General features: G+C 40.0%; 3 protein-coding genes across 13 annotated transcripts in view; 1 reads left to right on the forward strand and 2 right to left on the reverse strand.

Moving 5' to 3' along the window:
• Positions 1–1,089: 1,089 nt before the first annotated feature.
• On the reverse strand, positions 1,090–6,019 carry LOC134033676 (protein SET-like). The gene is made up of 8 exons (XM_062477926.1): positions 5,798–6,019; positions 4,892–4,949; positions 4,656–4,798; positions 4,231–4,334; positions 4,024–4,137; positions 3,544–3,714; positions 3,190–3,321; positions 1,090–2,017 (listed from the first exon to the last, which is right to left on the reverse strand). The coding sequence occupies exons 1-8, from the start codon at positions 5,865–5,867 to the stop codon at positions 1,997–1,999; spliced, it is 813 nt and encodes a 270-aa protein (XP_062333910.1). The 5' UTR covers positions 5,868–6,019; the 3' UTR covers positions 1,090–1,996.
• Positions 6,020–6,912: 893 nt separating this feature from the next.
• On the forward strand, positions 6,913–11,787 carry dync2i2 (dynein 2 intermediate chain 2). 2 transcript variants are annotated; one of them, XM_062477957.1, is made up of 10 exons: positions 6,913–7,487; positions 7,767–8,018; positions 8,278–8,387; positions 8,573–8,730; positions 8,894–9,003; positions 9,199–9,339; positions 9,472–9,704; positions 10,008–10,165; positions 10,672–10,706; positions 10,882–10,984. In XM_062477957.1, exons 1-9 carry the CDS (start codon positions 7,410–7,412, stop codon positions 10,683–10,685), a joined length of 1,254 nt encoding a protein of 417 aa, XP_062333941.1. In that variant the 5' UTR covers positions 6,913–7,409; the 3' UTR covers positions 10,686–10,706; positions 10,882–10,984. The 2 variants fall into 2 exon arrangements, with proteins under 2 accessions (XP_062333941.1, XP_062333940.1); XM_062477956.1 differs by lacking the exon at positions 10,672–10,706 and having other exon boundaries at positions 6,915–7,487; positions 10,882–11,787.
• sptan1 (spectrin alpha, non-erythrocytic 1) overlaps positions 11,344–12,540 on the reverse strand; it is a 33,187-nt gene continuing 31,990 nt past the window's right edge. For all 10 annotated transcript variants that reach the window (XM_062477952.1, XM_062477951.1, XM_062477948.1 and 7 more), the window contains 4 exons: positions 12,449–12,502; positions 12,195–12,341; positions 11,938–12,085; positions 11,344–11,766 (listed from right to left, as the gene is read on the reverse strand). In XM_062477952.1, the coding sequence (XP_062333936.1) occupies positions 11,641–11,766; positions 11,938–12,085; positions 12,195–12,341; positions 12,449–12,502 (475 nt within the window). In that variant the 3' untranslated portion in view covers positions 11,344–11,640. The remainder of the gene's footprint in view (positions 11,767–11,937; positions 12,086–12,194; positions 12,342–12,448; positions 12,503–12,540) is intronic.

Raw genomic sequence — 12,540 nt, forward strand, 5'->3', positions numbered from 1 at the left:
CTGTAAAAAGAAAATCTTAAGACTTTTGCTATCTTATCTGTATCTTTTCCACTTTTAAATGAAATCTTTTGTTTGGAATATTACAATTTTGAACAAGAAATTCATTCCTGACAATTGTGTTCCATGTGAAAAATGAAAAAAAATTGAACCAAACACATGGTGGCACTGTAATTGCAACGTCAATATATACTTGACCTAGACTTGTGCACAGTTCCTGTGATACAGTCGATAAAGATATTGGGGACACACATTCAGAAATTCCTGGAATTATAGATAGTGCTTGTGATGCAGTCATGCCCGTTGCGGTTCGTTTCGACACCGACAACCGTCCGAGGAGCAGGCCCGAATCATCAAGTTACACACCCCTGGGCACAAATGTTTGATGGCTCATTGCCAACTTGCTTTGGTGGCCAGGTTTTTTTTCTTTAATAAATCAGCATGCTGGGCATATACAGAATAGCTCTTATTCATTATGGGGCCCTGTACCTCATCGGAAAATGAAACGTAGCCATTAAAAGTAACTATTACAATATAACTTGACTAAAAGCTTTAAACTGTTAAAAGATAGAAAGTACACCTGATTTTGCTGATGTTCAGCTCCGTGCTACAGTGGCAAAGAATTGAAGGAAAGTCTCTTTACCCACTTTTGGCTCGCAAGATCAGTGGCTCAAGCGCTTAGTGGAACTCAGCTCCATGCTGTGATATTTCTCACAAGATCCATAACATTCTTTAAAAGGGATCCGTCACAAAACATGGTAGCATTTTTTTTTTTTTTTGCAATCTCGAGGCATTGATCCAAACAATGTCAGCCACGGCTCCGCACATTCTTGGGTCCTGACATGGACACCTGCAAAATTACAGCTTCTCAAGCTAATTGTTCCACCAAAATCCAACTATAAAACTTGCAAACATACACACTGATTCCTTGCATTATAGTATTGCAGCTATACAGCATAGCCTCATGTAAAAAAAAAAATGTTATATTGACTATCAACACCTTTTTCACTAACATTCACTAAAAAACTTTCACACGTGTCATTTGTTCAGGCAATATTTCAGTATTTTGAAATTATACACTTGTTCAGACAGTACTTCAAACATAAGTGTATACATTTATTTATTGTAACAAAGCAACTGGTACACTTAAATGTTAACGTGAACAGTTATCCAGTGGAAAAGGTGGAGAAATACACCAATGTAGCTTCCGTATTAGAGTCTACTTGGTCTTTGTTTTCTCTCATCATATTCAGTTTATTTGCAGAGCTTAAAATTACAAGGAATTTTTTGTGTTTTGTTTTTATTAAAAATGTATATTTCAAACCTCATGGGTAAAACAATACAATGAAAATTCAAATCAACAAACCCAAATGCTGATGTGTTGAATGCCCACTTTCCCCACCACAAACCATTTCATTGTCCACCAACAGTATCAGTCTGACCTCAAAACAATTACAATAGTTGACTGAAACAAGCCGGCACTTTCAATCAGTTCCATTAGTATGAAGAGTCAAACAAAAACCAGTGTGAATTCTATTAGGCCCTTGAAAGTCCCTTCCTCCCACTTTTTGTGAATGGTCTATATAAAAAGGGCGCTAGGGATGCTATGATTAAGTTGTCACTGCACCATGGCTTATTCTTTTATTCAACTCACAACTTGAACAGAAACCTTATTTATATATCTTACATGTAAATCACTAAGTTCTTTTTGTCTACATAAAATGACGTGCAGATTATGAATATCGTTTCTTGTATTGGTCTTTGGAGATGTGTGGTAACTCAATGACAGGTGAGACTTTCTAGATGGCAACTACTTGTCCAGATGGCATGTCCAGAAAATTAACTCATTTTGAGACATGGTACAAACAGGCAAAGGCTTCAGGAGAAGAGAAGACGGCACAAAATAGAAAAAATAAAAAAAATCTTGCTCCCAAGGGTGAGGATGATTATAGGGTAAAAACCGGAAAAAGTATTGGTTGGAGTATGTCCTTGCTTTTATTTAATCATCCTCGCCATCATCCTGAAAGTGTTAAAAAGAATAATTAAGGCTTAATACAATATCTTGTCTTTGGGAATACATTCCAGACCCGAATTGGATTGTTTCAACCTCTGTATATAAACACCGTATTCATTCAATTATTACAACCACTTTGCCTCTTCCACATTTTGTTCAAGTCTTACTCTAAGACGGATGTAATGCTATTCTCATCGCAATGGGGTATTACACAATACCCCTTAAAGACGTAAGAAGTAAAAACTAAAAACCATTTTCATAAACATTCAGACCCTTAATAGAGTACTTTTAGCTCCGTGGTTGTCAACCGTGGTCCTCAACCCACATTGCTCCTTGTTATATTTTAAATATGTGGAACAGTTGCAACAAAGCAAAGCACAGTCACATATGTGTAACGTTACTGTTTACACGGTGGACAAAAGCTGCTTCATCATGGCGACTGGACAATAGAGATAAATCAGGCTAAGCTAAGTTTGCTAGATAGCCTAGTCTCTGATTGTATTTTTTTTACACAGGGATAAGCAATAGCCTGGTACTTCAGGTGATGTTTAGTACCGGTTGTACCACTGTGGTAGGCCAGTTTCAAATAGCATATTTGGCACACTGCCTTTGTCTGGTCATCACTCAATTCAATGTGTTCTCTTCCCTTTAACGACCATGGATGACAGGTGCACTGAAAATTTATTTTGCAGCCGACTATTAAAACGAATATCGTAATCCCAAAATTGAAAACTGAATACATACCCAACAAACAAATATCGTAATTGTCAAATATTTAGGTATAACCCTATTGCATATGTTTTTCCTAGTCTGAGTCTTTTAGGTGCTTTTTGGCAAACTGAAACTGCCTTTTACTGAGGAGCATATTTCATTAAGACCCTCTGCATCTTAGAGTGACCATCAGGTTCGTCACCTCCGTGACCAAAGTCCAATTTTGCTGGAGAGCCAGCATTAGGAACAGTCATAGCTGTTTTAAACATCTTCCATTTATTAATTATCCAAGTCGTTTGATAACTTGCAGAGATCTGTTCCCCAATACAATCTTGTTTAAACACTTGTTTTTACCATTATGGGGTACTGTGTTTGGATTAGGATGGGGAAAATATTTGTAATAACTGAATAAATGTATCCTGTCACACCTCCCAGATAACAGAAACATAAAACACAGGCCAACATACCTCGCCATCTTCACCATCACCATCTTCATCTTCCTCACCGTCATCCTCATCTCCCTCCTCATCAATATCCTCCAAGCCCTCTTCATCGTCATCATCATCCTCACCCTCTCCATCATCTTCCATGTCAGGGACCTAGAATAAATTGAGATGCATGCGTTTTACATTAATTTACACATAATCAAAAAGTATTGCATTACAAATATAGAGCACCCAACTGGGTGGTGCATGGCTGCTGATCAGGCACTTACACCCAGAGCACCCCCTATTGGCCTTCAAATAGGTTAGTGTCTTCTAGACAGTTTTAAACATTGAAATGGTTACTGAATTGCAACCCATTTCTTGACAGACTCTTACCAAGTAGTACTGTAATGGGTTGGGCCAGATATCGTCCTTGATCACTTCTCCAAGCTCATCTGCTCCCGCATCGGAGTGATCCGTAAACCAGGTGAAGAAGCTCTCTGGTTCTTCATGTTGCCTCTTTTTCCCAGCCTTATTCTGCGTTTGGGCTGTACGCTTTGTCAGGTCCTGGACAGGAGAATATAGAAGAATTTCATGAGTATAGGTCCATATACTAACTTCTACGCACAAGAACCACCTATTATTATAACGTGAAAACAAATATAATCAACAAATTCATGAATTCTCAGCATTAATAAATATTGGATCTTTACATCACACATTTAAAGCTTTCTGCGGGTACTAAATTATTTAGGTCCACGTGGTTGTGGAGGTACACAATTTATTTGGGAATAATTAGGAGATTTTGGGGGGTTGGAAGTAGCCAATAAACATGCCTTTATAACATTTCTATGCAACGTGAATGGAAAAACAAACCTTTCCAGCTTTCCATTTAATTTCAGTTGACTTTGAAGATGGGTCCCCACTCTCATTCAAGTGAAACTCTTTTGAAAGAACTTTGTTCTCAAAATATGGGTTCTCGTCAAAGTACTGCAAAAATAATTACAAGTTAGGTTTACACCATTTCATTATGTGTGAAAATCACTTGTGTGGCAGTGTTGTATTGAAAATCCAGACACTTACAAAATCTATTCTATAGCCTGACTTGATGTCCTCAAACTCGGTAACCTCCACTCTGGAAAGGTAATGAAGTGCCTCCTCATCTTCCTCACCAAGAAGAGCTGAAACTGTTGGCAAAACAATATAAAACAACAATTTTAAATGTGAATAAGCACATTAATAGGGAAGCATGTGATGTCAGGATGTACTCAATGGCTTTTAAAGTGTTGCCTACAATTGCACAAATCTTCAATTTTCTCTATTATGACAGAAAATTAAAGCAAAAAATAGAATAAAGCACTAAATACACAATTGTATTTAAAATGATAGACATTGATGGACAGTTTCCTAAACTTCCTTAAATACACACACACATATATATACACACACACACAGTTCAAGGGTACCATGTGCCATAGCTATAAATAAAAAAAAGGATCAGTATTTACCTTGTGGATGGTTGACAAATGTTGTGACCCAGAAGTTTGGTATTTTTGCTATGAGTTCGGACCGCTTCTGAAAGAATGGCTGGCGTAATTTATTGTACTTCTGCTCTACTTTTAAAATTTCCTCACTGGCCTGTTCGTTCAATCTAAAGGACAGAGAGATGGGTAACATTAGAACCATGCTATAATGAATTACACATCTAAAATAATCTTTAATGTAATTACATTATAAGGTTTACCTGTCAATTTCATTCTGTACTTCATCAATGTGTTCAATAGCCTCTTGCTGCTCCTTTTCTGGAAAGGGCAGACAAAGACAAACGACATATTAGTTTTTACAAAAAGTGTCATACATACCACACGTTGCTTAGACAGTAGCTATCTACTAGCAACAATTGGCTTTAAAGCGTCTCGGGGCGCGTGGCTTGAATGAATGGGGGGCACGCTGGGGGGCATTATACTTTGCGTATAACTTATAATAAAGTTTAACATGCAGCAGCAAAAAAGACACACTAAATGATTCTGAAAATGGTTATATGTAAAATTGGGTTAAATTCATATTGGTAATTAGTTGGACAGCTTGTCAATTCACACTGGCAATGTTTAAGGCGGCCTGGACCTTGTTAGCTAGCCTCGGTACAGAATGCCGCTAAAGCCATAGCGAGATAACACCGTTAGCATACCAAATCTCAGACTGCATTAACTAGGTACTGTACCTAATTCTACAAATAACGCTATAGAGCAATTGTTATAACCCATTAAACACTATAAAAGTAGTGCAGACTGATCGTGGATGCAAGCTGTTTAACTTAGTTTATGTTGTAAAGCTAGCAAGCTAAACGTGCGTGGCACAATGAACTTGTACGAGCCAGTCCCAGGCAAATATGGCTCCCTACCTCGGACGCTGTGTTGTGTTGCTAAGATAGCTAGCTAGTTTATGAATTAGCGTTAGCAAGCTAATCAAATCTTCAATCAAGGAAGTCCTGTACACTACCCTGATAATTGTGACCCAATACGTCTTAGACAAACCACTGAATACGAGACAGATAAGCAGGTAACATTTGAGAAGCATACTATCTAGTCCATAGACAATGAAAGATTAACAAGTGAAAATGGCGTTGAACAAGGAGGCCGCCATTCCTTACCGGAGGTCTCGTCCGCTCCGTCATGATTTGAGTTCTCCTTTCTACTCACTTTCGCCGCCGAGGCCGACATGATTTTGAAAAACACAGATTTTGATAACTGGGTAGGTTTTGCCTGTTGTAGTCTTCTCTTGGAAGAGAATTGTTTATTACTCCTTAAATGGCTCGCGTGTATACAACGTGTGCCGTGGTGAACCCGAGGTGTATAACCAAAGAGGTTGCGCACATGCACACCCCCCGCCAGTAGCGCATGCTCGCGCCTCCTAATAATGCACGCGCTTTTCGAAAGTCGATCGAAAATTCCGCTCGCTCTCGTAGCAACCATCCCTTGCAATGCCGGAAAACGTACCCTTGCCTTTGGCGCCATACAAAGCCATATCCAACTGCTATCCAAAATATCCAACTGCAGTGCAGTTGAGCAATGTCTGGTGCAAAACCTATCCAAAATTCCATATTGCTAAATGGTCCAATGTTAGAGCTATAATCATTACACTAGACCGCCTATAATAGTACAAATCACTAACTAGTCGTTGTGAGTTAACAAGCATGGGTACGGTTATGGCGCAGCGCACTAAAGTAAGACAATGAACAAATCACTGAGGCGAAGTGAAAAAAACCATTTGATTGAATTGCATGAACTCGAACTCCAGTAGACAACTATAGGCCTACTGTAACCTAAATGCTCTCTTGACAATGGAATAGGCTATAGACATAATTAACACGTAACATTGCCAGTCTTTCTAGCGCTGTTTGGTTGTTTTGGTAAATCATACTTTCTTGGTAAAAAAAAAACTTGCTGTTTAATTTAAACTGGTTGTGAAGTGATGTCTAAAACAGATTATTTGTATTCTTTATGTAGGCCTACAGTAATAGTGAAGACAATAGCCTACAGAAATACTGTATAAGTACATATAAGATTATAAAATATTGTGAATGGAGGATGCCCTTAATATACTTGAAGATTTGTACACACGAGGTAATGTAGTCCGCTGTGCATCATTAGTTAAAACAGCAATGGTATGAATTTAATCCCAGGGGCTACAGGCTGTCTACAGCGTGGCACCATAGTCATATTTGTCGCAAGACAAGAGACAGAAGAGAATATTTCAAATTAGCCCAAAGGAGCTGTTTTATTTATGTTTAAGGCAACCGGCTTTACACCCCCCAACAATAGATGGCGACGGTGCACTTCATTGACGTTGATTGCATTCTGCCACATTACCCGGAAGAAACCAGAGCAGCTACAAAACTCTGTTGCCATGGTAGTATTACCTAGTGGTAAACAGGCAGGTGAAATCGAGAAATCCCCAACAAAGCTTTGATGTATAGTTTTTAATATGTGTATGCTGAACAAAATGTGGATTTCTGTGAGGCAGAACTGACCACAGATTAACGTTACCTTCAATCAGTAGCTAAAAGATGGCCTATCTTTAAGTTAGCACGAAAGGGTAACTACAGTACCATGTTACTGTACTGTAGATGCTAGCTAGCTAGTAGTCTAGGTCTAGTTAGGACACCTAACGCGTTCATTACTGATTAGTTCGCCGACAGAAAGAGGGGAAACAGAGTTTGGTGAATGTGAGTCAAGTGTTTACTTGGCTAGCTGTAGACAACCATGTTTAAAGATGAAACAATTGATGCCGTGGGTGTCGATTCACTGTGGAGGAAATCACATCAGTCTGCACAGGACTCGGTATGTTCACATGATGACAACAATGCCAATGGCAAGCATGAGTGTCATCATAATTTTGTGACGTGCTAGATAGAAAGGCTGGTTGACCATAATAAATTATCAGTCTTGTTAGTGTACATGGGAACCTTCCCCTTCTAAAAGTACAGGTCTGAATTCATACTCTCAGAAGGCATAGACTTGAATCTAGGAAAAATTGGTCAAATTGTAGGCATGCATGTAACATAGCTAACTAGATATGATATAAATATAATAAGTCACCCACTCTCATTTGGGTTTCAGAGAGGATGTCAAACTCAACCACTACACACTGCGGATGCTCAAATACAGTCTCTGTCTGTGTCAGAAAGTGACACCCAGACTGACCCACTGGACCACCTCACGCAACTCCATGATGGTGACACACCAAAGTCCCCTGGGTTGATGGAGTTCCTCCATTGTGTTGAGGACATGGTTGTCAAAGAGTTGGAAAAAAATGCCAGGAGTCATGCATTTGATAGATTTGATGTGAATTGGGAAGATCAGAATCAAACGGTAGGAAAGATCAATGAGTCCTTCACAGGCTAAAATATCACAAATGGCTTTGTAAGTTAATTCTCAATCCCCCAGTAACCATGTTGGAAGACCAGCTTTATTTCTTTCAACCTGGTCCTGGGTTTGGTTGCTAGATCATTTAGAGAGTGCTTGCAAAGCCTCTTAAAATGGTTAACAAATGGGTTTCAATGCACAAGGCTAAATAGTTAATTTTTTGTATTTGTTTTTACATGATGCTCTACATCCTTGTAATGTATAGGTCTCATGCCTACACCGCCTTCAATATCCTGAAGCCCAGGAGAGAGGTCTGCATGTTACCAGTATATCCTGGAATTGCACAGGTTCCGTCATTGCATGTGCCTTCGGTCGGTAAGTTTGCTCTCTATTCAGGCTATACTGTGCTTTGCTGCTAAAAGTGTTATCATGGCGCAGAATTAAACTTCCCACTGTTAAAGATGTACTCATTATACACCATGCATCTCCAGAGTCAAAGAATATACAATAATGATGACAAAGTCTAGTGTAGCGATGACAACAAAGTGCTTTTGCCACAGCATTGATGATGGAGACTGGATCACAGAAAGGTCTTTTATTTGCACCTGGAACCTGGATCGTAAAGGCCTCAACCCCAGGCGGCCTGACACAGTGATAGATGTGGCAAGGCCTGTCATGGCACTTTCATTCCACCCCTCCCGTCCCTCTCTCATCACTGGTATGTCGGTCAATTGAGTTATGCTAAAAACCAATTTGTCTGCATACCTCTCCCCCAGTATCAGAATGGAAGAGCTTTACTTAAAAAAAATTACTTTGTAACTCAAGAGAATGTATAAATCAGTAATCTTATGCCTTTCTTAACATTCTGTCATTTGTTGCAGGGGGTCTTTACAGTGGAGAGGTTGTTATCTGGGACACAAGTCGGACACAGGACCTTGTATTGGCACAAACAGGAATGTCCGCCAACATTCATAGAGAGCCTGTCTATCAGGTACGTCCATTTTAGACGTCCACCACAGACTAAATGGTGTATATTAAAATATTAAATTATTCACCAATTGTAGTCTAAACTAACTTTTTGAGTAATTTAAGGAAACTATTGAAGACCACCGTATTAAATCTTAATGTTTTGGTCTTCCGAAGAAGTAAAAAATGAAATAAAAAGCAGTGCGTCTTTTTTCTGCAGGTTGGTTGGGTCCCGGGCCAGAAAAAAGGAGAACTTGAAGTTCTGAGTGCTGGCTCAGGGGGAAGGGTCCTGCTTTGGAGTGTGGATGCGGCCAAGGGGGAGCTGGTGCTCAGTGCAGGCTATGCCTTGGTCAAACAACAGGTGCCTCAAAGCCTAAGTCATCTCAGAAAATTGATGTAGAAAATGCAAATATAACATGCTCTGAAAGCAGTATGTTCTTTGGCCAGTTGGTAAACATAATAAACACAATTTGTCCTTCCATGTGACCCATAGGCCAAAGGAAGCGGCAATGTTGGGGTCACTTCTGTGGCCCTGTCCCCCTGGGACCCAGACATTTTCCTGATTGGCTCAGAGGGCGGCTTGGTTCTTAAGTGTTCCTTCTCTGCCCAAACTCCTGCTGCCACACCTTCAGACTGCGAGAACATAGTACTGCGAGCACCAATCCAGTTTGCTTTTAGCCAACAAGGAGGTCCCATCCATTCCTTACACTGCTCACCTTTCCATAGGTAAGGGGTAAATTGTCCTTGAGGTAATCTTTCCTAACTTGACTGTTCAGATGAAAATGGGTTGCTACGGGTACAGGAATTTTTGGAATATCGTGGAATTTTGGATTATGTATACAAGCCTGATCACTTAAGTCTTTGGTGTGCATTGAATATTAGGGATTTTTGTTTGTTTGTTGCCCATATAAATTGTTACACCTGTTGCAAGTTGCTACACATTTTCACCCAAATATTTCCCCCCAAGTTTGTGAAGCTTTAATGATTGTGAATCTATAGTATTAACTGATGTTCCCCCACCCTCTAAAGGAACCTGTTTTTGACGGGCGGCACAGATGGCATGGCCCATCTCCACTCTTTGCTCCAGGCTGAACCCCTTGCCTCGCTGCAGGTGTCAGAATCCTACGTGTTTGGGGTGCGCTGGTCCCCAACGCGGCCACTCATCTTTGCTGCAGCCACAGGACAAGGTACTCCAATACAAAGATATAATAATTTATGGATGTATTCTGTTTAGATAATACTTTATACCAATTACTTAAAACAGGGAGTCAGGTGGCTGAGCGGTTAGGGAGTCGGGCTAGTAATCTGAAGGTTACCGGTTCGATTCCCGGCTGTGCAAAATGACGTTGTGTCCTTGGGCAAGGCACTTCACCTTACTTGCCTCGGGGGGAATGTCCCTGTACTTAATGTAAGTCACTCTGGATAAGAGCGTCTGCTAAATGACTAAATGTAAATGTAATATACCTCTGCTGCAGCACAGTTTAGGAATTCTCACTTCTACACTGTATTAAGCTCCAAGGTAATTTGCACATGCATGGCAGGGATTACACAAGGACCAGGGACAAATGTTTGCTTTCAGATGAGAAAATGATTTGCTTTTGGCCAGAATCTCCACTTCTAAGTTGTTGTAGTTGTTTTGTGTTGATGCAATTTACTGAGATATAAGTGCACTGTAGTATTTGTTTGTCCACAGTGCCTGGTAGCTGAGATATGGTACTTTGCAATGAGGCAAGGAAATAGTTTCTTGAGTCTGACCACAGATCTTCTGCTGTGTTTTCTATATGGGCCATTTGTATGTCACTTTGGATGAGAGCATCTGCTAAATGATTAAATGTCAAATGTTAACTGTGATATGATTGGCAAATAGCCCATACATGAAATAGGATATACTTTTTCCTTCTAGGTCTGGTGCAGATATTTGATTTGGGTAGGAGATCTTGGAAACCAGCAGCCACGATTGACCAGACCACAGCCGGCCAACCAGTCTACTGCCTGGAATTTAATACTCGGCAGACACACCTTCTGGCAGTTGGCAATGCAGATGGCAGTGTCAACATATGGCACCTGAGCACTAAACTAACAGAGCAGGGGCCAAGAGAGACTGCCAAGCTAGAGCAACTGGCAAATGAAGTGGCTGAATGAGCCACAAACTGCACCTTTAAAACAAGAAGAGTAAATCACATCAGAGTTGGTGATAATTTGTGGTTCAGTATGTTTGTGTTGTATGTTGAAAACATGTTTCCCATTGATCTGTTAAATGACACTTGTTACTTGTGTGTCAGTCATCAACACCCTTATTTATTTAAGTAAGAAGTAAGGAATGTAATATAGTTGACTTTGTAATAAAACCACACTGAATAAACAATTTCCAGTTATAACCAGTCGCGTTTATTAAAGCACTGCAGTTTATACGGTGATGTTACAGCATTACTGTGTCTATAAGGTTTCTTAAATCCAGCAAAGCACAAGCTAAAATAACCACATTAAAATGCAGACTTAACCACTAAGCTATCATTGAAGCACAAAGAGTGAAAGACTTGGATAAGTAGGTAGTTACTGAACTATACTATATTCTAGTGTCAGATTCATGCAGTTTCAGCCGTGTAATTGAGTGTGGGGGACAAACGCATCCCGATTAGTCACTGGCAGGCAAGAGGAAGGATCAATTGACAAAAAGTGAGCGGGTGAATTCGACAAAGTCGAAGGCCGATGGCATCTCACGCCCCTTGCTGTCTAGGAAGGGTTTCATGTGAGAAATGCAATAGTCCGCCTGTTCCTTGGTCAAGTTCTTAAAGTAGAAGGAAAATAATTAATCATTATTGACATTTATGAATGCGTCTTATTCCACTGACTTTCATTTTACTTATGGATTATACTTGTGATAATGGAAGGATGCAAAAGGTTGAAGTGATAAGGAATTGTGTGGGCATAGGAGGAGATAAAAGAACAAGAAAGTTACCTGGTACAGCTCTTCCTTTGTGACAAAAGGTTTGTTTTCCGCACTGAGGGCTCGGAAGGCGCTCTCGATCTCCTCGCTGGATTTGACGTTCTCAGTTTCACGGCTAATCATGAAGGCCATATACTCCTGCAATGACACGTTGCCATCCCTGTACAGAAAAGGAAATAGTTTAGAGCCTAACCAAACAACATTTTCTGGTGCTCTTTCTAATAATTTAATATAATAATACAAAGGAACTTTTATGAGTTCAGGTTGACCTGTTGGGATCCACTGTATCTAGTATGGACTCAAATTCTGGGTCTGGCTCTCCCTCCTCCACCATGGGTAAGTCATATCCCAGGGAGCGAAGACACGATTTGAACTCCTGGTGGTTCAAACGGCCAGACTTCTCCTTGTCAAAGTGCCTGGGAGAAAAGGAGAAAAAGTTACCAGAGTAAGGTCATTCCATTTCACTGACACAGCTACTATGCTCAAAATGACAAATCCCTGACAATAAATGATGGCTACTTACTTGAACATCATGCTGAACTCTTTCAGGGCCTCCTCTGTCACTCCAGTGGTGTTTCTACAAAGCAAATAAACAAAATACAATTATGGAAAAGA

This window comes from Osmerus eperlanus, chromosome 14 (genome assembly GCF_963692335.1).
Source record: "Osmerus eperlanus chromosome 14, fOsmEpe2.1, whole genome shotgun sequence".
Classification (NCBI taxonomy): Eukaryota; Metazoa; Chordata; class Actinopteri; order Osmeriformes; family Osmeridae; genus Osmerus; species Osmerus eperlanus.

What these genes read in the sequence shown, in the direction of transcription:
- LOC134033676 (XM_062477926.1), bottom strand. Translation starts at nt 5,867, where the DNA reads ATGTCGGCCTCGGCGGCGAAAGTGAGTAGAAAGGAGAACTCAAATCAT. An exon ending in ATTTGTCAACCATCCACAAG is followed by an intron (nt 4,335 to 4,655) that starts GTAAATACTGAT and finishes TTTTGCCAACAG; the next exon opens with TTTCAGCTCTTCTTGGTGAG. An exon ending in CAGGCTATAGAATAGATTTT is followed by an intron (nt 4,138 to 4,230) that starts GTAAGTGTCTGG and finishes TTATTTTTGCAG; the next exon opens with TACTTTGACGAGAACCCATA.
- dync2i2 (XM_062477956.1), top strand. Translation starts at nt 7,410, where the DNA reads ATGTTTAAAGATGAAACAATTGATGCCGTGGGTGTCGATTCACTGTGG. An exon ending in ATGCCTTGGTCAAACAACAG is followed by an intron (nt 9,340 to 9,471) that starts GTGCCTCAAAGC and finishes TGTGACCCATAG; the next exon opens with GCCAAAGGAAGCGGCAATGT. An exon ending in CACTGCTCACCTTTCCATAG is followed by an intron (nt 9,705 to 10,007) that starts GTAAGGGGTAAA and finishes CACCCTCTAAAG; the next exon opens with GAACCTGTTTTTGACGGGCG.